Here is a 27,031-nt window from a genome sequence, read left to right on the forward strand (position 1 = left end):
CATCTCATCCTCAAGCTCACTGATTCTGTCTTCAACTAGTGTTACTCTACTGGTAAGGGTACCCATTGAGTTCTGTATTTCATCTACTGAATTTTTAATTAATGCCATTTCTGTTTGTAGTTTTCTTATTTCTGCCCTCATTTCCCCCTATATTTTATTGACTGTCCGTTCTACTGTTTCTTTCATATCCTCCCGTATTTTATTGAATGTCTGTTCCACTGTTTCTTTGAGCTCATTAAACATCCTCAATATTTCATTTCTTAATTCTTTATCAGAGAGATTATGTATGTGGGTATTCCTTCAGGGCTCCTATCTCCATTCACATCACATGGTGGGGTTCTGTGCTATTTCCCCAAGGTGCCTATGGTACTCTAGAGGTGGTTCTTTCTAATACATTATGAGCGTCCCCCCTCACTCTCTGGGAGGGATCAGGGGAAGCTTGATGGATGATGGTCTCTTCTTTCCCAGAATAGGAGATGGTGGGGGAAATTAAGAGGTAGCTGCCCACTCCGAAAGAACACACCAGGGACTGGAGAGATAGCACAGTGGATAGAGCATTTGCCTTGCACACGGCCGAACCAGGTGCAATTCCCAGCATCCCATATGGTCCCCTGAGCACCACCAGGAGTAACTCCTGAGTGCAGAAACAGGAGTAACCCCTGTGCATCACCAAGTGTGACCCAAAAAAGAAAAAAAAAAAAAAAGACCACGCCAACCTGTGGGAGTAGCACTTAAGATTGATTCTGTGTCCCTAACTGCCTCCAGCTTACCAGCCCCCAGGAAATATCTTCCTGCCATGCCGGTCATGATGAATCAGCTCTGATGTCCAACAAGCATCCAAACGAGTGTTCCAGTTTATAAAATCAGTTTGCTATGTGCCCAGCTCAGGGCAGATCTGCTGGGCTGCACTCAGGAAGTAGAACCCAAGTCTGACTCACAAACTTGCCTTTCAGCACCGTTCAGCATTCCAGAGATCTGTATCCCCATTTCTTTATGTATGAAAACTCTGGTAGGACTGGAGCGATAACACAGAGGATAGGGCGTTTGCCTTGCATTCTTCTGTCCCTCTTGGAGAGCCCGGCAAGCTATTGAGAGTATCCCTCCTGCAGGGCAGAGCCTGGCAAGCTCCCCATGGTGTATTTGATATGCCAAAAACAGCAACAACAAGTCTCACAATGGAGATGTTACTGGTGCCCGCTCGAGCAAATCGATGAACAACTGGAGGACAGTGCTACAGTGCATGAAAACTCTGGAGATGAGGTCAGAGTGGGCTGGGGAGAACTAAGACACTTCAGAGACGAGGAGGGTCATTCACGCAAGCTTGGAACTAGTCTGGAAACAGCATTTGGTAGAGCGGAGGCCATTCCACCCCAAGGGGCATGAGAACCAAGATGGAGTGGGGAGTGAGGAGTCTGCAGCTGAGAGTGGAGAAAGAACCTGGTGTTTTGGACCACAGGGCGGAGGACAGTGCAGGGCGTGGCCCTGACGCCCCCTGACACCACAGACCCTGAGGAGCCTCTGCTGGACGCTGAGCTCGGAAGTGAGGGCCTGAGTATGGGATTTTACTTTCCTCCCTGCATTTCAGAAACCCTGGGAAGGTTTCCTGTTTGTTTTGGCCGCCATACCTGGTGGTATTCAGGACTTACTCCTGGATCTGTGCTCTGGGATCACTCCTGATGGGGCTTCAGGGACCATCTATGGTGTCAGGGATTGAACACGAGCTAGCTGTGTGCAAGGCGAGCTCCCTGCTCCTGTGCTCTCTTTCTGGTACCCTGGGAAGGAAGGTTTGATCCCTGTGTCTATGAGAGAGGAAATATCAAGATAGCTTCAGATGCCCAAGGAGGATAATCTCTAGGCTAGCGGTTGGCAACCACCCGTCCGTAGAACAGTGCTAGTCCATCGGTGTACAAAGGTTGAAAACTGCTAGTGTACCACCTTGACTTTGACAGCCTGTCTGTGGATGAGATGCAGCACCAGGTGCTTGGAGAATACTGCTCTTGGCAGTCCTGAATCAGAAGCCTCTGGCCTTCCCCTTTGGGATGCAGATGGAGTAAGATGTGCCCTAGAGGAACCTGTAAGTGCCACAAGCAAAGGCATGCTGACCAAATTGTATAGACTGCTCAAAGTGTAAAATGCTTCCCCAAATGAGAAATCTGAAGTGCTGCGGAATCACATGAAGAGAAAAGTCTCAGAAATTCAATACTTTCAATTTCAACAAAGTTAGATTTTGGAGCAAAACAGAGTAACTGTTAATATAAATTACATAGTTGCTTTATAATGCAAATTATAAATGATATTATACCCAGTACAGCTGTTAGGGTGCTTGCCCTTTGATCTAACACTTTGATCTGTGTTATCCCACATGGTCCCCTGAGCACAGCTAGGAGTGATCCCTGAGTGCAGAACCAGGAGTACCCCGAGGGCTGAGGTGGCAGCCCAAAGAACAAAACCAAACAAGCACACACACACAAAATGATAATCCTTACAAAGGATTAGTCTCAAGGTGTGTACCTCAGATTAGTTCTTCACACTCTTTAACAGGTGGTAAAGAACAGCTGTTGGGAAGACATAGGGAGCCAGGGAGGTTGTAGCTCTGCCAATGAGTCTTATTATACCTGTTCCTGGATCATTCATGCCTTTGATTTTGGCCTGCCTGCCTCAAAGAAGTTACTTTCACTGAGTAACTTCTTTTGATCCCTAGTGGTTTTATTACTTCCTGAGAAACTTATTGCCAGAGGTTCCATCTGCTTGCCTGCCAGCCATACAATGAAAAATTGAAAGAAAAAAAAGAAAGAAAAAGGTAGATGACCTGGAGGGGCCTTACAAAAGGAAATCTTGTTCCATTTCCCCACAGGAAAGGGGGGAGGAAACAAGGAAGGTTTATTCTGTGGTGGGAGGAGCCTTGGGTTCTCCAGATGATGGAAAACCCTTTTGCTCCTGGACAGTGTGCCCCCACCTCCCCCAACACACACATACACACATCCCCGTTCCAAAATATTCTCCTAAAGCATGACGTCTTGAAGTCCCATATCTTAATGTTTCCTTCCACCCAGGCTCCCTGAGTTCACGGAGAGTGAGAAGAGGCGGATCAACGGCACATTCGACTTCTTTGGTTTCAATCATTACACCACTGTCCTGGCTTACAACTTGAATTTTCCAATCCCCTCCTTTGATTCAGACAGGTAAGTCGGCCGGCAGGTGCATGAAACCACCTCAGGCCACGGGTGCTTGTAGGCCAATCCCTAGGAGGCCTGCCCAGCAAATATCCCTAATGCCAGACGCCAGGCTTCTAAACGTGGGACCCCCCCCCCCCCCACACACCTGCCGTGGCCAACCAAATCTCAGTCAGTTCACAGTGAGAGAGATTAGGACTTTCAGGATTTCCATGATGCTTCCCCTTAAAACATGTCTGGGATTTTTCTGATGTTTCTGGGAGAAAAGATTTTCGTCCCCCGATTTTGTCAAATTTGAATTTCAGCCAAAATAGCAAGGTTAATTTTTAAAACAGAGAGAGAGAGAGAGATCCTTTTGGGGTATTTCTGTATTCTCTTCATTGAAATGTACCATCATTATGTATAATTAGATATGTGGACACTCCCTCCCCATTGCAGCTGGTGGTCCTCCCAGCCTTCATCAGGTTTGCTGAGGGGGCTGAGGAGGCATGAGAACCCAGGGCACGTGGCATGTGCTCCTGTGGCCTGCAGCTCTCCTCATCATCCTGGGGATGCAGGACCATGGACACCCGAGGCACTTCCTAGCCTGTCTGCTCCATCCTTGCACAAATGAGGACCCAGCCCTGGGTTGGCTGCACTTGCGGCCGATGTAGATGACGCTGGCAGCACCTTCTCTGAAGACATAGGTAACGTGTACAGTCCATTGGAGGCTGGTGAGAAGCACCTACAGCCCTTTACATCTAAGCTCTGGAAAAGAGCCTGCAGCGGGCAGGGGAGAGGGCAGAGGTTAGTGTGCTCGCACTCTGGAAACTTCCAGGAGTATCTCAGCAAATCCCAGCACTGACAGGTGTGACCCTGAGCACCACGGGGTATGCCCCCCCCCCCCCCCCAAGACACCAGGAAAAAAGAACTTGTAGGGATTTTTTAAGGATAGATCATTCTCCTGTATAAATGGAGAATAGCGCTTACATGGTTGGTTCAAAACTACATCAGCAGTAGTGAGATGTCCAACAAGAGCTAGTGAAGACTTTAAAGCAATTGGATTTTTGGTCTGGAGAGTGTACAGTGAGTAAGATGCTTGCTTTGCAGGCGGCTGACCAGAGTTCAATCCCCAACATACCATATGGTCCCCTGAGTACTGCCATGAGAGCCCCCTGAGCACAGAGCCAGGACACAGCTAGTTATGGCCCAAAAGCAAAAATAAATCATTTTTTCCCTTTTTCTTTTTTAAATTGAATCACTTTTTAAAAAATTTATAATTACAAAGTTGTTCATGATTGCAATTTAGTCTTATAATATTCCAACACACATCTCTTCATCAGTGTACATTTACCACCACCACGGTTTTGAGTTTCCCTCCCGTCCTGACCTCCCACCTGGATGGCAGGCATTTTTCTTCTCTCTTTCCATCTTTTTTTTTTTTTTGATCAAAGCATTTTATTGCAGGGAAAGATTGGAGGCGGAGGTGGGGGGGTAGTCTTCTGAGGAAGGTCGAAAGTTGACATCCTTGAGTGCCTGTTATCTCTGCAGCAGCACAGCCACAGAAAGAATGAGCATGAGTCATGGCTCTTAAAGAGCATTTGGGGGGCGGTGGGGCATGGTGCCACCCAGCAGGTCAACATACATCAGCAGCCTGATGGTGCCTTCAGGCTTCCTGATACCACCAAGTTGCTGCTGTGCCTCTGGCCAGACCCCAGCAACTTGGGACCAAGTTTCCTGAGAAATTAAACAGCCAAAAGTTAGGTACGTGGGAGTCACGCTCACAAACCACCTCTGGCTCAGCTATGCAAGCTCATTTCCCAGCCTTGCTTCAGAGACTCATAAATAAATCTCGAAAGAGATCAAAATCGGATTAAGTCCCACCCCACGCCAGGCTGACCAGGTCAGGTGTGTCCCTCTGCCCGTCCCAAATGAACTGCAGCAGCTGCAAACCTCCAGAACCCAATCACCACCATATACATGGCCTTCACAGGCTCATCCCGAGCCCCCCACGCATGAGAATGAACCTGCTGAAAAACCCAGGTATGTAGGACCAGTGATTGAAAACTCCAGACTTTGTGGATGGGTTTACGTCCCCATCTCCCCGCCCTTCTGGTTTCCTGGCAAGGAATGCCTCTGGGAGCCATTTAAGCACACTAATCAGAGACTCACAAATGAATCTTGGACGAGAGTAGCACACCATATAGATGCGTCCGGACCCCAAATATTTAAAAAAATTTAGAATTCCAGGAGCATGTGGCTGCACGACATCTCATACTATTCAGAACAAGCAATACAAAATAAATTATTGAGCATCTGTCTATGGGGCAGGCTTGGGTGGTGGTAGGAAAATTCGGAATAATGGTGGTGAGATTGGTGGTGGGATTGGTGTTGAACTGTTGAATGTTCACAATTATTGTGAACAATTTTATGAAAATAAAATTTAAAAATTAAAAATATGTGGAGTTCATGCCTGCTTCAGTCAGCTTAATCAGTGGCTGAACAAACAGCAGTACTTCTAGGTTGGAAAAGAACATTCCTGGTGGTGTTGGGGTATGTGAAGAACCATACTCTGTGCAGGGAATTTAACTGGGGTTGGCCACATGCAAAACAAGTGCCTTACCCCTTGTACTTTCTCTCTGGCACCTCCCTGAGAACATACTGATACAGTCTTTCTGCAGGAAAAATGAAAGCATTTTTATCTTTTAACTTTTATTTTTTATAGTACTGTTAACTTCTTTAGGGCTGGAGCGATAGCACAACGGTAGGGCGTTTGTCTTGCACGCAGCCAACATGGCCGACCCGAGTTCGATTCCTCCGCCCCTCTCGGAGAGCCTGGCAAGCTACCGAGAGTATCCCGCCAACACGGCAGAGCCTGGCAAGCTACCCGTGATGTACTTGATATGCCAAACACAGTAACAACAAAGTCTCCAATGGAGACGTTACTGGGCCCGCTCGAGCAAATTGATGAACAACGGGAGGACAGTGACAGTGACAGTTAACTTCTTCTGGGTTTAGTTAGGACTCTCAAGTCCCGAGAAAATGTAAGGCTTTTTCTGTTCTAAATCCTGTTGTGTTTCACGCAAAGGAATTTGCAAAATGAGACTTGTAAAACTCATTTGTAACTGTTTTAACTCCTAGAGGAGTTGCTTCTATCTCAGATCGCTCTTGGCCAGACTCTGGCTCTTTCTGGCTGAAGATGACACCTTTTGGCTTCAGAAGGATCCTGAACTGGATAAAGGAGGAATACAACAACCCTCCAATTTACATCACAGAGAATGGAGTGTCCCAGCGGGGAGAAGTGGAGCTCAACGACACTGCAAGAATCTATTACCTCCGCAGTTACATCAACGAGGCCCTCAAAGGTGATGCCTCTCTCTTCTTCCCTCATTGCTCCAACACCTGCTCACCTTGGCACAGGGTCAGAGGCAGGGGCAGGCTGTATCCATAAGCCCCAGTAACAAACAAACAAACAAAACGTTGAGTCTTCTCATTCCTCTTGGCTACACTCTAAATTTGCTTCTTCCTGGATGTAAGAACAGGGAGCAAACCCAGTGTCCTGCTACAGCTAGACTTGGTCTTTTGGCACCAAGTCCCTTGCTCTCCTTGATCCTTGAGAGGCCTGTTGAGCCTCTGAAGACACTCTGGGGAGGGGCTGGGAGGAATGAGTTGGCCGTTTTGTTCCCTAAGTGAACGTCTGAGTGGCTGAACTCAGCAGAACAACTTGGGCTGGAACTGGCAAGGCAGCAGGAAGGAATGCTAAATATAAGAGAAGCAATGCAGCAGCCCTAAACCATTAGAAAATCCAGATCCACTAAAAACTTTTCACTCTAAGGAGGAACTGCCATTTTTTCTCAGTATAATGGGTTTTGGATCACACCTAGGGGCGTGGGGCTACTTCTGGTTCAGTGCCTTGGGAGACTGTTCCTGGCCGTGTTCAGGAGATCATGTCTTGCTTGGGATCAAACCCAGGCCTCCCACATGTAAAGCATGCGAGCAGCACCTTAAAAACAAACAAACAAAAAAACAGGAGTAGGGGCCTGACCAATAGTAGTGGGTAGTGGGTAGTGGGTAGGGAACTTGCCTTGCATGTGACAAGCACATAGTTCCCTGATCTCCAGCATCCCATATGGTCCCCCGGAGTGTACAAGTCATCCTAAGTCCAGAGCCAAGAGTAAGCCCTGACCACTCCTGGGTATGGCCCACCCTCTAACCCCCCAAATGCTAAGAGAGTAGTATCAACACTTCTAATAGGAAGTTCAGTTCCTGGGCCTGACACTGACCAATACCCCAAGACGTGAAAGCTGAATTGCCAATGTCCAGGAAAAATGACTTTAGCCTACTCCTGTCCCTGACTCCATTCAGGGCTAAGCCTTTTAGACCAAAGATTCCAGGGGCCTGGAGTGATTGTAAACGGCAGGTAGGGCACTTGGCTCATGGGCAGCCAACTCAGTTTCAATCCGACTTTCCACATGACCCCCCGAGCCCAGCAGGAACACGGAACTAGGAGTAAACCCGGAGTCCCACCAGGTGTAGCTCCCAAGCCAAAACTAGAGCAGTTTCCCAACCTTACGTGAACATTTCCCGCATCTTAGAAAACTATCAGTGGCCCTTGATAACTGATATGGGTCCTGACCTTTAATTGAACAGAAGGCATGCCCCCCCCCCGCCCCCCCGGCCAATAGCATCCAAGGTTACTACTGCCCCTACCCAATAGTTCCAGCACCCCCAGGGAGGCATTATCACCAACTTTGGGAAATTTTAGACCAAGCACAGGACAGCAAACAATGACCATATTGTACCGGAATGGAGTATTTCTCAGAGCTTCGAGATCTCATCTTGGGCGGCAAGTGGTGACTGGGGAAGAGTCTAGGGGCACGCACAGCCTCAGCAGACTTGGGGGTGGGGAGAAATGTCTCTTAATTCAAAGCCTACTTATACCAGGGCTTCTGTGTTTTGGCAGCCGTGGTCAAGGATAAGGTGGACCTTCGAGGATATACAGTTTGGAGTGTGATGGACAACCTTGAGTGGGCCACAGGCTACGCAGAGAGATTTGGTCTGCATTTTGTGAACCGAACTGACCCTTCTCTGCCAAGAATCCCCAAAGAGTCTGCCAAATTCTATGCATCAATAGTCCGATGTAATGGCTTCCCTGACCCTCACACGGGCCCACACCCTTGTCTCCAGCCAGGTGAGAAGTGGTCCTGGGAGGCAGACACTGTGAGGGCTTACGGCGATGTATGGTCTCATCTCTTCCTCTCTGGGCCTTTCATTCAATCAATATTTATGTTCTCTCAATGCTCCAAACTTGATGTGGAACAAAGGAACTTGGGCTTAATGTTACTTCTGGAAATTGGGTCCTGGTTTGGGAATAGTAGGTCCAGATTCGTGTTCTAGTCCTACCAGTAATTTCTACAGCCTTAGTAAAGAAAACATGGTGAATGCTTCTGGGCCATGAGAGATCAAATGCAATGCCTGTGAAAGTGCAGTCCCTAGCACAATGTAAGGTGTCCTGTAGAGTCAGACCATGTAAATTACTATACAGATGTAAGCAACAGTTTGCCAGTTTAGATGATAGTCTAATTGCTGATAAAGATGCTTTAAAAATATGTCTACTTCCACAGGTAGGGGGAGGGTGTGGGATGGGGGTATATTGGGGTTTTTGGTGGTGGAGAATGGGCACTGGTGAAGGTATGGGTGTTCCATTGTATGACCGAGACTTAAACCCGAAAGCTTTGTAACTGCTCTCACAGTGATCCAATAAATAAAATTATAAAAAATGAAAAAGAAAGTAAGGTGGAGTTCATGCTCAATTCAATCAGCTAATCAGTGGCTGAATAAATACAAGTACTCCTACATTAAAAAAAATATATATATGGCTATTTTGACAGGGATTCCTAAGTCAGTGAAGGAGATAAACACTATCACCTCAGGAACGTACTGTTTATCTTCTCTATTCCAAATATTGGGTTTGAGACTAGCAAAGGTTAATATGGATCCACAGTTTCATCTGTACAAGTACATAAACTGTCTGTTGTGTTCTTCTCCTAGACGTTGGCCCTACTGTCAGCCCTTCAAGAGAAGAGGATGTTCAGTTCCTGGGCCTGGCACTGGATACGACAGAAGCCCAGACTGCTTTGTACGTCCTCTTCTCTTTTGTGCTTCTTGGAGTCTGTGCTGTGGGAATTCTGCTGTACAAGTACTGTAATCGCTCCAAGCAAGAGAAAACACAAGCAGACCAACAAGAACTGAGTCCTGTTTCTTCATTCTGACCCATAAGTTGCCACCTTCTCCAGGATTGTGATCTAGGCCTAGTTTCTTGATCAGCCTCTGCCACCCAAATGACTCCTTGAGATCTCACATTCTGCCCACACTGGACTGCTTCTTAAAGGCCTTTTTGCCACTTTAGTCTGCAAGATCTCAAGTCCCAGATTAAAATAATCAGTATCTTGCTCTGGCATTAGCAATTCATTTGCCATGCGATAGCCTGTGAAGTAGCACTGGGAGAAATGAGAAGATTCAGAATTTGTCTGGTGGGTCTGAGTCACTTTAATAGAACAGGATAAATATCTGGGAAAATAGTCTGGTAATGGGACATAAAGATAAAAAAAGAGACTAAACATAAATCCAGGTATATGAAGATCAAGTACATGGTGGCATGCCACACCGAGGGAAAGAAAAAATTCTTCCATAAGCTGTGGTGGGTCAGCAGGTAAACTCTGGAGGAGTATGTTAACCACAGGTATTAGGAAAGAGCCAGATTCCTTCCCTGGATACAAGACTGAAATGTACACACAACTCCCCAGCACCGTCCCCCCACCCCATGAAAGCAAGAGAATACAAAAGTATGTTTTAAAATTAAATTTTTAAGTGGGAGGAGCTGGAGCAACAGTATAGCAGGTTAAGTACACCTCGCATGTGGCCAACCCAGGTTCAGTCCATGTCATTCCATATAGTCCGAGTCCCTCTAGGAGTAATTCCTGAGTGCAGAGCCAGGAGTAACCCCCGAGCATCACCAGGTGCGGCAAAAGTATTTTATGAAGTGGGAAAAGTATTTTATGAGATTATGATCCAAAGACCATAAAAACACTAATAAAACCAATGAGGAAACATTACCATCAACATACTCATTGAAGAAAAAAGAAAAAAGGGCAGGTAGGTGGTTCAGTAGAACCCACTTTTGTATATGTAATGTTCTGGGTTCAATTCAGACCAAAACAAATGGGACACATATTTAAGGCATGGGGCCAGAGTGATAGAACAGCGGGTAAGGCATTTGCCTTGCATGGGCTGACCCGGGTTTGATCCCCAGCATGCCATATAGTCCTTTGAGCACCACCAGGAGTAATTCCTGAGTACAAAGCCAGGAGTAACCCCTAAGCATTGCCAGGTATAACCCAAAAAGCAGAAAAAAAGAAAGTATTTAAGTTATATGCTAGAAAAGGGGCTAATTTCCTTAACATACATGAAATTCTTTTACTTTTTGCCACACCAGACTGCTAGGGGCTAGTCCTGAGGGGGATGATGAGATGGCTAAGAATGAACAGTGCTCAAAAAATAAATCAAAATGGCCAACAATATTAGAGGATGTTTCATTCATGATCAATACAGTGAAAAGAAAATGCATATAATTTTTTGTCTATCATGGTGACAAAGATGAAGTCCAATTGTCTTGTCAGGGAGGTGAGGAAATATTTTCACGCACTGTTGGTTGGGGTGTACACATTTGTAAAATGTCATAGAGGAAACTTGACAGCACCTTTTCTCTTGTTCTGGGGTTTGGGGGCCACATCCAGCAGTGCTCAGGCCTTACTTTACTCCTTCTTGGCTCTGGGCTCAGGGATCACTTCTGGAGGAGCGGGGGGTACCATATGGGGGTGCCAGGTCTGTGCAAGGCGAGTGGCCTATTTGCTGAACCATCTCGTGGGCCTCACAGCAGCCCCTTTTCTAATACAAAACTGCAAACAATGACTCAGCAAAAGTTCCCTAAAGGTACCGTTATTTGCAACTACTTAGTACTTGCAATTTACTGTAGCAATATTTATAGTAAAAAATTCAGATTTGTGATAATCAATAAATGTCAGTAGAGAATACTAAGTAAGTTGGGATAGGCTCACAAAATAGAACACTATGCTTCCATTAATAAAAATGAGGCAGTTTATAGTATGTTGAAAGGAAGAGATCAACACGAAGCATAATAGCAAGATGCAGAATTGTATATGACCCTATTTACTTAAAAATAAAGATTACATATTAGCTGATATTCATAAGATTACAAAAATAAAGTATTAGTATCTGGCAATATAACGGGGGTTAAAATTGAAGCTTGAAAACTTCATTTTCAATTTATAACCTTCTATAAGGTTTTGAATCTTTTCTGGGATGCTTGGGAGGAGGGTTGAGTCACACCTGGCAGTGCTCATTGACTGTTCTTGGCTGTATACCAGGAGTGACTCAGGGGATCAAGTGTGGTACTAAGAATTCAGACTGGGGTTGGCAGAATGCGTTTCAGTAAACTTAATCTCTGTACTACTTCTTCAGCCCTATTTTGAATCTTTTTATTATGTTTATTTTTTTTGGGTCACACCCAGTGATCAGGGGTTACTCCTGGCTCTGCATTCAGAAAATATTCCTGTTGGTGCTTGGGGGACCATATGGCACGCTCGGAATCGAACCCAGGTCAGCTGTGTGCAAGGCAAACACCCTCCCCGCTATCCTATTGCTCCAGCCCTTCATCTTTACTTATTTACTTATGTAAAAACTATTAGAGGCTGCCCCAAAAGCCTCCGTCCCTTTTGGAGAGTCCAGCAAGCTACCAAGAGTACCCTGTCCACATGGCAGAGTCTGGCAAGCTACCCGTGCTGTATTTGATATGTCAAAAATAGTAAAAGTAACAGGTCTCATTCCCCTGATCCTGAAAGAGCCCCCAGTACGCAATTGGGCTACACTATCATGCGACAGAGACAAATGGAGACATTACTGGTTGAGCAAACTGATGAACGGGATGACAAGTAACAAGTGATTTAGATATAAAATAAGTAATCATAAAATAAGTAATCATCCTCCTATTTAAAGATCATAAAGCATTTTTCTATGGATATTTTTCTTATATATATATATGGTTTGGGGGGCACACCTGGCAATGTTCAGGGCTTATTCCTGGCTCTGTGCTCAGGGATGACTCCTGGCAGGCTCAGGAGACCATCTGAGGAGCTGGAGACAAAACCCAGGTTGGCCACATGCAAGACAAGTCCCTTACCTACTGTACCCCCTTACCAGCTCCAACCTTATATTTGATTCTTTGAAAGACAAACTGACTTGAGGTATTCCATGTTTTTTGTAAATATATTTCTAATAGTTACTTATAGAGCTACACTAATTTGACAATTCTTTTTTCAAGTCTCAGTGTTATAAAGATGACAAACTTCACTTAAATGAGATGGTTGCTGGAGATAATTCATTTTCAAACTCACTTTCTAAATTATGAAAATATGATCACTGCAGAAAATTAGAAAGTGTTAAGGAGAACTAAAATTACACTAACCATTTTCACCATTATTGGGATTTTAGTGTTTTCCTTTACATATCCATTAATCTATACTACTACCTACACACACACACACACACACACACACACACACACACACAAAGATGTATAGACTGTGTTTACAAAACTGCATTTATCATACTGTATTTATAATTTTGTACCCTGCTTCCTTCCTCCTGCCCCCCACAGATACAGGCAATTATAGGGTGAGTTAATATTGTACCATTTCTCATTAAAAATGATTTCTGTAGAAGGTAGTTGGTTCGGGTTATTAAGGAAAATAAACATCACTTATGTTTACATTGAGTTTTGCATTTATAAATTTATGACCATTCCTTAGAAAAAGTCAGTCAACTAGCCAGAAATACCATTCAGAGATAGAATGTGTGATTAGGAATGCATGCAGCTCTAAACTCAATCCCTGTGCTGAATCAAAAAGCATGAAATATTTGTTTCTGAAAATGGCTTCAAGTTTTCACCAATCCTACTAATATTATATCCTGTCTATATTCTTGCCAATACTCATTTGTTGGGGCTGGGGAAACACTACACTTCCCATTACAGTAGTTGTCATGTTCCCAGGGATATCCCTGCAGTGCTTGATGATATGCCATCTGGGGTTCAGACCCTACCTACCTTCTTAGCACTTCGAGGGGGCTATAGTAGAGGTGCTTTGGACCACCTCTGGCAATGCTCAGGGATTTTCCTGTCTCTGTTCAGAAGTAACTCCTGGTGGTACTCATGTGACCATATGTGGTGCCAGCCATGTGCAAGATAAAGGCCTTCCCCTGTACTATCTCTCTGGAATTCTTTCTCAATATTTTTAAAAGTCAGTGTTGGGTGGGAGGGTTGTACAGCAGTTAAAAAAAAAATCGCCTTGCACAAAACATGCATGGTTTGATCCCCCACACCACAGATGGTTCCCCAATCACTTTCTGGAGTGATGTCTGATTACAGAGTTAGGAGCAAGACTTGCTCCTAACTGGGTGTGGGATCCCCCGAAGCCCCCACAACTATTTCATACGCAAAGCTTAAGAGTACTTCTCCAATCATAAAACAGAATCCGAATCCTTCTGTATGCTTACTCTAGTGTGCTGCTCTCCAACCCAGAGACAGGTGATTATAACTGTCACATTTATCTGATAATAAATACAAACCCTGACTCTACACAGAATGATGCCTCTCTGAAGTTGAGAGAGTTACTTAAGTGTTCATGTGCGTAAGAAAGTTCTTTTTCTTTCTTGGTATTTAAGGTGAGATACTTGAGGGTTCCTAAGCACGGAGGGCTGGGCTGGGAATCAGACTCATGACCTCAACAGAGTCCTGTGAGGAAAAAAAGGTGCTAGTATAACAAGTGAAAGCAAAAATAAGATCATTATAATTTTTGGAAAAGATTTTTTATTCAGTATTTTAAGATTAAAAACTACAAGATTTTGCTTGCAGCTGATGAGCAAAAAGAGAAAGTTAAACATAAATTATCATCTGATTGGCTAGTTAAAATGCTCTGACTCACAGTCAAATTTCTCAGGGACATACATTTACTTAAGAATGGACTTAAGAGTTTTGGAGCAAAATAGCTCTGAACAAAACATACCATCTGAGAGTACAGTACAGGGCTAAGAGGAATATGAAATACTGAGTAAGAAAGCTGAGAAGGGGAGGTTGTGGCAAACCTTCTGATTCTTTTAAGCTTCTAGCAGTTGGTTACCATATGCAAGGACCTAGCAGCTAGTTATTTTATCTTTTGACTTGTCTTGAGTTAAACAACTTTAACCCACTAAGCAGGAATAAGGAGACTTTATAGATCAGGTGAAAAACATAAAGTAGTCCCACTTCTCCAGCAGAATTTTAGTTGAATTAAATCATAAGAGAAACAATGATTATTGCACATATTGTACTTGTCACTACATCTGTTGAGTAGAATTCCCATTCCAAGTGTTGTTTTCATCTTCTCCATCATCTTGAGTCCTCAGTCTATATATCTTCCCCTCCTTTTTAAAATCTTCCCCCCGTTTCTCCAGCACTCTTTTCCTCACTGGTTCCCTGATATAACAAGAGAGAAAAAAAGAAAATATAAAATGAAAATAACAGTAATACAAAGCTGTTTCTGTTAAAGTTTCATTGTATAAGCAAATGTATTCCATTAACTTTCCTTACCATCAGCTGGAATGATCTATTCAATAGTAAGGCATATGTGAGGGACCTTGAATCAATTACCAGCACATGCACACACACACACAAATACACATATTTTTTTACATATATTTTTAAATAAATATTTTAAAATTATATCTAACATAATAGTAAACATTATATAACTTTATCTGTTCTCCAAGCCAAACCAACCAAATTTTTTTCCATTCTAAGTATTCTTGATGACTAAGAATAGTGGAAATCCTTGCCAACACATTTATTTATGCAGCATAAACACAGGATCTTACAGGCTATCTAAAGTCTAATTTATAGAAATGATCAATTACTAATTCTTAATCTTTTCATAATCTTGAAAGAATAATTAGGGGCCAGAGAGATAGTACAACAGGTAGGGCACTTCCTCCACACACAGCCAACCCAGGTTTAATTCCTGCCTTCCCACATAGTTCCTTGAATGGTCCCTTAGGGAAAAAAATCTGTCTTTTGACTTGTCTTATAATTACAGAATAAAAAGGATTCAGTAAAGAAAATGAAAGCAGCAGAGGTGAAGCAGGTTTTTAGAAAGATGGCTGAGTAAATACAGTGAAATTCCAAGGAGAAGGGATACGCCTAAGTTTCGGAACTTTCTCTCCCCCCTTCCCCTCCAACCCCAAGTTTTTTTGTTTCGTTTTGGACACACCTAATGATGCTCAGGGGCTACTCCCAGCTTGAGATACAGGGCTCCATGGGGTGCTGGGACTCAAACCCGGGCCTCTAGCATGCTAAGCATGCTTATTCACCCTTTTAGCTATCTCTGTGGCCCCATGTTTCAGAACACTTGCATTCTTTACTTCCACTGTGACTAATGAGCATGACATACAAAGTAAGAAGTCAAATTTTCTCATCTTGAATAAGGCATTGGGTACTAACATTTTAGACATGGAAATAATACAGATACCTTTTCTCTGAGTTGCTGGATGCCGAAGGTTCTGATGCTGTTGCTCTTACTGAGGTCTGTGTGGGAGGAGGATTACTAAACAGGAAGTTGCTAATCAATCTCCAAATGGCAAGGAATGGGTAAAGTACCGTTCCCAACAATGTCCAAATATCTCCACTGGAAGAATGTACCATGGATGTAGTCGGTCTTCCTGCCTAAAAATTCAGAAATAAAACTAAAGATCACACAAACTCAACTGTACTACATTTAAGGGTTAAAATAAATCTTTTATCTAGAAAATAATGTGCCATAGATTTTAGTTTACTTCAAGAAGATAATTATGCCATCTTTTGCTATTTTTCAAACATATATACGTGGAAACTCCCAGGGCTGTTTTTAAGTAACTTACTTATTTTTGGTTTTTGAGCCACAGCAAGCCATGCTCAGGGGTTGTTATTCCTGGTGGTACTTAGGGGACCCAATAGGGTAACAGGGATCAAACTCAGATCAGCTGCATGTAACGTAAACGCTCTACCTGCGGTTCTATCATTCTGGCCCCTAGAGCTGTTTTTTAATAGAAGCAATCACAATACAAAAATTTTCATGTTTCTCCAGTTGAAACACATGCTGGGCATACATGCATGGGTCCTAGGTTTGATCCCTAGCACTGAAGAATTCCCAAAGGAATAGCTCTGGTGGTTCCCAACATCACTGGGGAAATTCCAATAAAACACACTCAAATATATCCCTGAAAAATTGGGGCCTGATATGTGGCACTGTGATAGAGAATCTTATATGAAGCTCTGGGTTCATTCAGGAGCATGGGGAGAGGGCATGGTGGAGGAAAAGAAACCCTAATAAGTAATCTCAATGATTTGAATCAATTATTTTTAAGAGAATTCAACTGTTGTAATAAAATCAACAATTCTGACAAGAAAAAGTCTTAAAATTTATGAAAAAGAACAGTTTCATACTTCAATGAACACAACTCAGTCTGGTGAAGATCTAATTCTTTCGGGTGTGGGGTCTAGATTATAGCCAAGCAAACTACTAAAATTTAGGAGACCCAGGCTTTCATCCAGCACTTGATGGTACTTTGGAAAGATATTTAAACTTACTCAGGTTTGTTTCTTCATGACAGATTAAAATACTTTATGAGGATCAAACGGCATTTAAAAATCAGTCTTCTTTTATGTCAAAATAAAATGTCAAACATTTGGTAAAGAGTAGAATCATAAAAAATAACAGCTCATGAATAAGACATACTCTAAATTTCTTCTGTCTCCTACTAGTCAGTTTTGCACATGAAATGGATGAAGAAAAGTAAAAAATTAACTATTCAGTGCCTAACAAGCAATATTAGCAATCCAAGTATATGAAACAGAATAAACAATAAATTGATTATCTTTGGATTTTTAATTATCCACAGTAAGCCTTTTATAAGGTGTGCTGGTCTAGTAATTATAACATAAACTACTGGATTGTAAGAAGAGAAAAAAACATTATGTATATACATACTGGCAACAGTACCACTGAAGCACTTGGAGCAAGTTCCAAATCCATTAATTTCTTTTTATAATCTTCTTTGGTAAATTCCCTCCTGGGAAACATAGTTGCTAATGAAAAATTTCCATAAGTGTTGCCAACAGTCTGTAACAGAAAAATAAGTTTTAAACTTTAGAACTATGCCTTTATATAGTAAGATTTTAACAACTCATAAGCATCCAAAACAACTGCTTTAGTTTCACATAGCCAAAATATAAAAGTTAACGGAAACTCAAAACACATTTCTGACACTTTTGTGCCAGGAGGTTTGCCTTGCACATTCCTCCATACCACATATGGTCTCCTACGTCTGCCCTGCCAGGAGTGATCAAAGTGTAAGCCTGAGCACAGCAAGGTGAGGCAAAACAAAACAAAACAAAAGTAACTGACAACTATCACACACACAGGTCAAAAAAGGATTTATAATTCAAAAACTGACAACAAAATAATGAGAATACAGTTACTGAAACAGGTAACTGAATTTTTAAGAAATTCAGTTGGGCCAAAGCAATAGTACAGCGGGTAGGGCACTTGCCTTGCACGCGGCTGACTCATTTTTGACCACCAGAGTCCCATAAGGTCCCTGGAGCCCACCAGGAGTGATCCCTGTGTAGAGTCAGGAGCAACCCATGAGCATCTCTGGGTGTGGCTCCACTCACAGGTACATCAATTTTGGGGCTATAAACTCTGGGGCCCCCTCGGGAAGTGGCTAGGCCAAGAATTATCCCAGTTCTACAAATCCTGGAACTCCTGCAGCATGTGGCCATATAGCAGTTGCACAACTCCTCCAAATCCCACAAGAGAAACATTTCAGGAGGAGTACGACAAATTAGATTGGAAAGTAACATAGAATCCCACTAAGCTCAATAAGCAAAAACAACACAAAAGCCTCAGCTAGCTACAAACAGCTCATTAAATCCTCAGACAATGACTTTCATAACAACATTGTGAGATGCAACAATTTTCACAAATTTTCCTTTACTGAACTATTTTTTGATAATTCCACTTACAAGCAATATAAAAGAAATTATTTTGTGCTTGCGAAGGAAGCAGTCTGAGAGAGTGAGCGGGAAACTGGGGGCAACGGTAGAGAGAAAATCACACTGGTGGTAGGCTTAGTGCTGGGGCATTGAATGCCTAGAACAACTGTATTATGAACAACTTTGTAAATGCTGGTGTTTAAAATTAAAAAAAAGTTAAAATAATAATTAAAAAATCAATAAAGTAAAAATTTTAAAATTATGTCTTTAAAGTACAGCTACTTATCATTAGGGTTTTCACTATCCTTTTAAGAAATTATATATTGCCTAAAAAAATAAACATTTGGAGGTAAGTCTTCCCTATTAAAAAACTACATAGTTAGGGATCAGAGCTAGTGGCTCAGTTTTTCCCTGAATTTAAATTCATCACTTGAGGGAGCCCCCTGGCCTCAAGTGGGCCCAGCCAGAGGTCCCCTCCACACGCAGCCCGGCCGCACCTGGTGGGCTGAGACGTGGGGACGCTGCCAGGGCCTCACCTCCAGTCTCAGGATGTGCGGCCGCCCCCTCACTGCTCAGGGGCTGGGGGACAGGAGACCCTGCCCTCTGGCCTGTGGACAGTGGGTGAAGGTACGGCCCATGCAGGTGGGGGCAAGAGGGGCCCCTGGCTCTGCACCCCCTCCTCACTCTTCCCGCAGTCATTGGGGATCACAGCAGAGCATGGGGTGATGCTGGGGAGGAGAGTCACTGTCGGTCCATCCCACCCGAGCTCAGCTTGTGCTTACACCAGCTCCTTGGTAGCTCCTGAGCTGGGTAGGAGATGCTTGGGGGGGGGGGGGGGGGGCCGCAGGTCTGCTCCTTGGATGGACTGGCTCAGGGCTGGCTCTGCCCCCATCTGGGGGCATGCACCCTTGGGTGGTGCAGGCAGGGGGAAGGGTGGGAAAATGGAGCTTAGGGATGGAGCTATAGCACAGCGGGTAGGGCATTTGCCTTGCACGCGACCAACTCGGGTTCGATTCTTCCATCCCTCTCGGAAAGCCCGGCAATCTACTGAGAGTGTCCTGCCCACACGGCATAGCCTGGCAAGCTCCCTGTGGTGTATTCAATATGCTAAAAACAGTAACAAGTCTCACAATGAAGATGTTACTGGTGATTGCTCGAGCAAATGGATGAACAATGGGAGGACAGTGCTACCGTGCTACGCTTGATCACTTGGCATTCCGTTACTCATCGATTTGCTCAAGCGGGCACCAGTAACTATCCATTTGTCCTTGTCGCGTACTAGTGTAGCCCAATGGCGTCTGCTCACTCCAGGAATACGAAGAGTCTCAAACCATTCATTCAGGATCTTGATGAAGAAGTCTGATTATCTTGTAGGTGGGCGGCCACACGATCTTTTGACATCCCGTGGAATCCAGTCAATAATGGCTCTAGTCCAGCAGTCATCTCCAAATTGCATTACGCGTGTCCAGCCCATCTGATTTTCGACACCTTGGCAAAAGAGACAGCATCCGTGATTCTTGGATCGACGGAGGCCAGAATTCCGGATTCCTTCTCTCACCTGAGTGAAGCATGATACCCCAAGCATAGCTCTTTTGATTTCTCTTAGGGAGACCCGAAGAGCGATCTCGTCCTGTTTTCATAGGGCCCAGGTCTCTGAGGCGTATGTTAACACAGGAAGAACAGTGGAATTGAAGAGGTATGCCCAGAGCCAGAAGTTCTTCGTCCTCTTAGCTATTTCTTTGACGCTCTTGAAGGCGTTCCATGCCGCTCTCTTCCTCCTGTGCCACTCAGGTGCCAGGTCGTTCGTCATGTTGAGTTCTTGATCTAGGTACACATAACTGTTGCATTAGGAGATGTTCGTTCTATTGAGATCGAATTGAACATCAGGAACGAGTTTGTTTCTCATAAACACTGTCTTCATGAGATTCAAATGCAGTCCAACCTTTCCACACTCACGGTCAAAGTCAACCATGTCATCAGCTAAATGGAGGTGGTATAGTTGCCGACCCTCTATCTTCATTCCCATTTCTTCCCATTCCAGTCGTCACATGACTTTGAGGGTGGCACTGAAGAGTTTCTGTGAAATGGTATCACCCTGCCAAACCCTCTCTTGATGCCAATGATCACTTCCTTGTAGAATTGGTGAGATCCTGGCAGTGAATCCGTTAATACAGCTCATGGAGGATCCTGATGTATTGAGTTTGAATGTCCGGTTTGGCTAGGGTTTCAGTCTCAACAGAATCAAAAGCCTTCTTTAAATCAATGAACGTTAGACAGAGCGGCATCTGGAACTCCCGAAAAAACTCAATAAGCTTGGTTACCGCGTGGATATGGCCAATCATGCTGAATCCTTTTCGGAACCCAGCTTGCTCGCATGGTTGTCCTTCATCTAGTGTTCTGCCAATCTTATTCAGGATGACTCGGGTGAACAGCTTGTAGACAACAGATAACAGGCAGATCGGGCGATAGCTGCCAATGTAATGGATGTCTCTCTTTTGTACAGTAGTAGAGTCCTGCTGGTTTTCCATTAGAACAGAATCTTGCATTCAGACAGGCAGCATGTGAAGAGCCAAGCCAGTGTACTGATGAGTACTGATGGCAGGTTCTTCAGGTGTTCTGGTCTGACCTTGTCTCGGCTGGGTGCTGTTTGCTTCTTTACCGAAGAAATGGCATGTCAGATTTCGGAAGGGAGAACATTAGAAACGACATATCCATCCTGCGGAATTTGGTATGTGGGCAGGTGGCATGGCAATCAAAGAGATCTGAGTAGAAGTCATGGATAATCTTCTCCACTGCCCTTTTGGAAGATGTGATATATCCATCAGGATGTCGGAGGGCAGTCGTCTTGGTCTTGTAGTTGGCGAAGGACAGGCGGGCATTGCAAATGCTTTTGCTGGCTTCTGCACATTGGCCAGCACTGCTGGTCTTCTCTCTTTATCGCTTCTCTGCACTGCTTTGCGAGCTCGGAAGTCAGCTTGTGGTTGCATGAGGTTCTCGCCCAGCCACGTTGGCAAATGAGCTTGAGAAGACAGGCATCTTTTTGTGGCTTTCTCTCTCTCAGCGTCCTTACACAAACATGGAGGTTCTGAACCAGTCGATCATATTCTTCATCAATATTGTCAACGACAGCATCTTCCCATGTTGCCGCCATAGTGCCAAGGAGCTCCCAGTCGGTGGTCATTCTGGGAGTGCTCTTCTTAAATTTTGCAGTCCTTTCTCCCCGCTCCATGAAGTAGAATTTTGCACAAAGGAGATGGTGGTACGAACTCGTTTCAAATTTTGGGACAACAGCGACATGGGTCAGGCAAAATCATCAATTGAATATGATGCGGTCAATTTTGTTGTAGAACTTTCTACCAGGAGACTACCACGTCCAACATTTAGATTCAGCCTTCTGGAACTGCAAGTTAGCATGGATGGTCTTGGTCGACATGATGAACTCAGAGAGTCTCTCACCCTGTTCATTCCATTCTAGGCAATGGGTACCGATGTGGAGCTCTTCGGCCAATATTCTCGGTCCTATCTTGGCATTAAAATCACTGACAATGATCCTTCGAAGGTATAGTCTCCTTTATAGAACTTCTCCAACTCCATGTAGAAGTTCTCAATTTCTCTTTCCTCATATTTGGATGTTGGTGCACAGACAATGAAGGTAGATAATGCCGGCAGATAGCCACATCTATTCAAGTGTGAATAGTCTGATTTGTGTTGTTATGCATCAAATGAATCAATGCTCATGGCCAAGTTCGTCCTTGGTGACAAGGACATCGATCGACACCACTGACAGCTCTTTTGTCACATGTTCTGAGGAACAGTCCTTCTCCAGTGTCAAAAATGGCATGATGTGATACATCACATGATACCCAGCTGCCACTACGCTCCAGGCAACTTTCTGGACCACTCAGGCCAAGACTCACACGAGTGAAGTCCCACAGATCCAGGTAAAGTGGAAGTTTGTGACTTTGGAATCCAGAGACTCCCCGGGACCAGGAAACAAAAGATCCTCTGCCTGCTTCCACCAATCTCCAGCGACCCAGGGATCACACTCATATTTTATTAATTCCTTATTGTTTTAAAAGCCAGACCCAGCAATTCTTAGGTGGAGGCCAGAGTTACGGCTACACATAATGCTACAGCCCAAACCCAGGACCTCACTTGAGCTACACCTCTAATCTTGCCCAATCAAATTTTGAATAAAGGGATGTTCTTGAAAATATACTTGTTGCCAAATATTTTTAGGTTTGGCCAACTGGCTGACAAGGAGAAAATGACTTGCCCCAAAGCACTCTAAGGAGTCCACCAAAAATATAGTGAGACAGATGAAAGAAACAAAAAACAAAAAATAATTTCATCTTTTCACAGACACAATTCTTTTTTTTTTTTTAATCTTTTTGGGTCACACTTGGCAATGCACAGGAGTTACTCCTGGCTCTGCACTCAGGAATTATTCCTGGTGGTGCTCGGGGGACCATATGGGATGCTGGGAAATGAACCCGGGTCAGCCACATGCAAGGCAAATGCCCTACCCACTGTGCTATCGCTCCAGCCCCCAGGCACAATCCTTTAGATTAAAGCTTTAAAAAAATTGTAAACAAATGTGGACTGGGTAGCTTAGCAATACAGCACTTGTGTTGCCTGTCTAGGGCTCTGAGTTTAGTGACTGGCACTGCAAACAAAATAAATAAAAAAATAAAAAATAAGTAAACAGATCTTTGGAAATTAGCTGCATTATATTCCTCCAGTTGAATATACCAAGAAAGGAGAAAAGTTCCAGAATCTAATGTACACTATAAGCAAATTCCCATTTTTACACAAAATGTAGACAGACAGTATCTGTCTGGCACTATCACATGATGAATATACAATACTCCACCAGTGTATTGCGACCCCTTCTGGCTGGAGATCATGACTCATGAAAAAAAAATCACATTTCCAATTCTACTTAATTATTTTCTTCTCCTATACTGTAATAATATTTTTTTACTACAACTCAAGACATAAACTTACCTGTGCTGCAAACTGTCTTGCTTCTTCTAGAGGGGCATCAGAAGGGAACTGATTTGTAAAGGAAGAACCATCAGGAAGACGAAACTGAATTCGTGCCACAGTGCTAGGTAAAAAGAAAGAGCCAGCATCTTTTACTTCTATTATATTCTCAAACAGTATCACTAAAAGTTAGAGAAAATAAGGCCAGAGAGTTCAGTGAGCAGGCGTGCATGCAGTGCATATGGGACACCTGGGTTCTATCCTGGGCTCTATTCCTTGCATGGTCCCCTGGGAACTGCCAGAGTGACCCCTGCACCAAGCCTCTGAGCACTGCTCAAATACGAAAACAAATCAAAGATGTTAATGAAATTGCAAAAGGAGACCAAGGATGCAGCTGAAAGGTAAACTGCATTCATGTGTGAAGCTGTGAGTTTGATTCCTGGCACAAAAAAAAAAAAAAAAGGAAAAAAAGAAAAGAAAGAAAAGGAGAAAACAAAACTAAGAAAATGTTCATCGCAAGTTTTCTGGCCAGGGAGATAGCACCAAAGTGCCTGGGTTCAACCCCCGGCACTGCATGGTCTCCTGAACACTGTCAGAAACTGTCAGGTACAGGTCTTGATGCCCACCAGCACTACTAGGAAGAGTCCCCTAAAAAACAAACGAAAAAGAGATTTCCCCCTCACAAATATCAGGTAACTTATTTTAAATAAAGGTCTACTGATATATAACGTATCTAACCAAATTTTCGGGAACATTTATCCTTAACCCCAGGAAAAGTCACCTTGAAGCACAAAGTAGCTTTAAATAGTCAAGAGTTGTGCAACTGTCACCATTAATTTCAAAACAGTTTCATCACTGCCAAAATAAACCCTATGCTCATCACCAGTTTCTCCCCATTCCCTCTTTTAGCAAGTACTTGGCAATTAATTATTGTTGGGCTTTTTTTTTTGGTTTTGGGGCCATGCCCAGTCATGCTCAGGGGCTACTCCCAGATTGGTAAAGAGGTCACTCCAGTGGTGTTCAGACGATGTGGTGCTGGGAATCAAAAGTGATATCTGGCTTTATACAAAAAGTAAAAGGAATGGGGAGAGGTATTTCCATGACCTCTGGCTGCTACTAACCATATATATAGCCTTAGATTTACCTATTTCAGGCATTTCATTTAAAGACTTTAGACAATGTCTAATTTCAGGGTAAATGACTTCTTAAGTGGGATTATGTTTTCAAAGTTCATTCATGTTGTAATGTATGTCAGTACTTGATTCTTTTTTAATGCTGAGTAATATTCCATTGCAAAGGATTACTATACTATGCTTATCCATTGTTCATCTGATGGTAGAGTTATTACCACATTGGCTAATGATGCTCATAATACTCTTCTACAGGTTTTTGTGAACGTTTTTTTCCCCCCTTGAATATACACTTGGTGCTTTTTTTTTTTATAAGAATGAAATGCGTTTATTGTGAAAGAACATTAAGGAATAACAAATCATAGAATTTCACTTCTTTCCTATAATTCTGAAACCTATAATCCTGTAACCCCAGTGAACTTTATTCCCTATAATATCTACAAAGGAATTAAAAGGTGTTAACTATTTACTTGAACCAAAAGTTTTAATGAAAGTTTTCCAGGAGAAATTTTATAGAACGCATTTGAAATTCTAAATATAAGCACATGTAAATATACGACCACGTAGTAAGAGAATAATTTCAACATAAATTCATCAAAAAAGTGGCCACACCAGCAGTGTTGGGAGCTGACATGGTGCTGGGGAATAAACTAGGGCCTTGTATGTGCTAGGCATGCTTCTATCAGACCAGCTCCTAGGAGTATATACTTCTGTGTAAGACTGCTAAGGTTATAGTAATCATTAATATCTTGATGTTATGTTATAGTAATTATAACATCTTGAGAAACCCATTTATTTCCCCAAGGTGACTGCACCATTTTATAACTTCATAGCAATGTAGGAAGGTTCAAAAGTCTTCAAAATTCATCAGAACTTGCTATATCACCTTAAATTTAGGCATAAAATTTAATCTTAAGAGTACAAAATACTATCTCATTGTGATTTGATTCCCTAATTACTAATGAGTATTTTTCCAAAAAGCAAAAGAAGAAAAGCAAAAACATTTTTTGATCTACTATAAAAGTAATGTCTAATTAATTTTCCAGTACAAAAAATACAGCTGTACAAAGAAAATAAACTTTAACAATAATCTAATTACCAGAATATGATAGAAACAAAATGCTTAGCATTTTTTTTTGCAACATATATTCAGTTTTAAGAACTACCTTACCCCTGTTACACTGGCATCTATCATAATATCATCAGTAATATTTTATCCACCCCATCACTACAGGGGTAGGCATAGCAACTGCTCCAACTACGTAGCCCACACATGCATACACAGTGAAATAGACACCACAATTGATTTGGAGGTGGAACATGATCTTTAGGGCTGGTACAGCAATAATACAAGGCAAGACAATAGTACAGTGGCATCCCAGTTTGTCCCCTAAACCCACAAGTGATCCCTGAGTTGGAGTCAGGAGGAAGCCAGGTGTAGCCCAAACAAACAGAAAACAAAACAAACAAAAACCCTCTTCAATTATTAATAAAACCTTTGAAAGGGTTAAGTTTTTCCTGCTCGTTTTCTATCAAGATCCTGATGGTAAGGGGAAGTCCTAGGCTCCCCTAATACAACCTTAAGAGTTATTCTCAGACAATAAAGCTAAATTAGAGGGGGAAAAGGAGTGGGAAAAAGGATATGACTCAAGGAACAGATGACAGGCGAACATCCCTCCTCCCAGCACTGTAGGGTGTGGCCGGCAAAATAATTTTTAAAAATAAAACATTCGAGAGCCACGAAGATAGCTCAAACAGCTGAGGTGCATTTTTGTAACAAGTCCGCTGAGGCCACAGAACACTTCCGTGTAAAAAAGCGGGGTCCAGAGAGATAGTATAGGTGTTAAGGTGCTGATCCTGTATGCAGCCAACCTCAGTTTGACCCTCATCACTGATATGGTCCCAGAGTATTGCTTTATCCCTGGCTCTGCATGGATTCCCAAGCACAGTGCTGAGAGTAAGCCTGAGCAACATCAGATGTGGCCAAAAAAAATTTTTTTTAAATAAGTAATAAGTGAAAGTGTATCACAACCAATATTCTCCTGATTCAACTAGCACACATAAATATTCTAGCATGAAGTAAAATACCTTCTTTCTCTTGCAGCAGCATCTCTCTTGACCTCCATTTCTGTCTGTTTGGCTAGCAAGGCAGCAGCTTTGGCAGCTTCTACTTCTTCCTTTGTCTTTGCAAAGCGAGCAGCCCTCTCAGCACGGTCCTTTAAAACAGCCATTAGACAGTAATCATATCCACGGCCACAATGATCTACTCACATTACTCCCAAACACAACAAAAAATATGGATTTCCCTGAAGTCATGTGTGCACTTTATCATTCAGGATCTGTTTGTTTGTTTGGTGAAGGGGGGGGGGGGGGTGTGCTCCCAAGCAATGCTTGGAGGCCAGGACACACTCTCAGTGATACTCAGCCACCTGGCCATGACTATTTAATACTCGGGGCCCAGTAATGCAGTACTGGAGGCCACCACCATCACCCTAGTGGTCAAGTCCCCCACCCAGAGGTGCTCAGAGGCCATGAGATGCTGTGGACTGAATTCAGGTTCTAGCACATGGAAGGCATACATCCCAGACCCTTGAGTTATTTATGAGGCCCAGTTGATATAT

General features: G+C 43.2%; 2 protein-coding genes across 2 annotated transcripts in view; one reads left to right on the forward strand and one right to left on the reverse strand.

Annotated features, from left to right (window-relative positions):
* Positions 1–9,424, forward strand: part of LCT (lactase) — a 59,222-nt gene extending 49,798 nt beyond the window's left edge. The window contains exons 14-17 of the mRNA XM_056117556.1: positions 3,054–3,182; positions 6,294–6,517; positions 8,116–8,343; positions 9,204–9,424. Of these exons, the coding sequence (XP_055973531.1) occupies positions 3,054–3,182; positions 6,294–6,517; positions 8,116–8,343; positions 9,204–9,424 (802 nt within the window). The remainder of the gene's footprint in view (positions 1–3,053; positions 3,183–6,293; positions 6,518–8,115; positions 8,344–9,203) is intronic.
* A 4,656-nt stretch (positions 9,425–14,080) lies between these two features.
* The window catches only part of UBXN4 (UBX domain protein 4), a 44,205-nt gene continuing 31,254 nt past the window's right edge, over positions 14,081–27,031 (reverse strand). Inside the window, exons 9-13 of the mRNA XM_056117524.1 lie at positions 26,499–26,626; positions 23,302–23,404; positions 17,288–17,419; positions 15,791–15,984; positions 14,081–14,742 (exon numbers count right to left, since the gene is read on the reverse strand). Coding sequence (XP_055973499.1) covers positions 14,604–14,742; positions 15,791–15,984; positions 17,288–17,419; positions 23,302–23,404; positions 26,499–26,626 — 696 coding nt within the window. The 3' untranslated portion in view covers positions 14,081–14,603. The remainder of the gene's footprint in view (positions 14,743–15,790; positions 15,985–17,287; positions 17,420–23,301; positions 23,405–26,498; positions 26,627–27,031) is intronic.

Source organism: Sorex fumeus, unplaced genomic scaffold, assembly GCF_029834395.1.
Source record: "Sorex fumeus unplaced genomic scaffold, SorFum_2.1 ptg000035l, whole genome shotgun sequence".
NCBI classification, from domain to species: Eukaryota; Metazoa; Chordata; class Mammalia; order Eulipotyphla; family Soricidae; genus Sorex; species Sorex fumeus.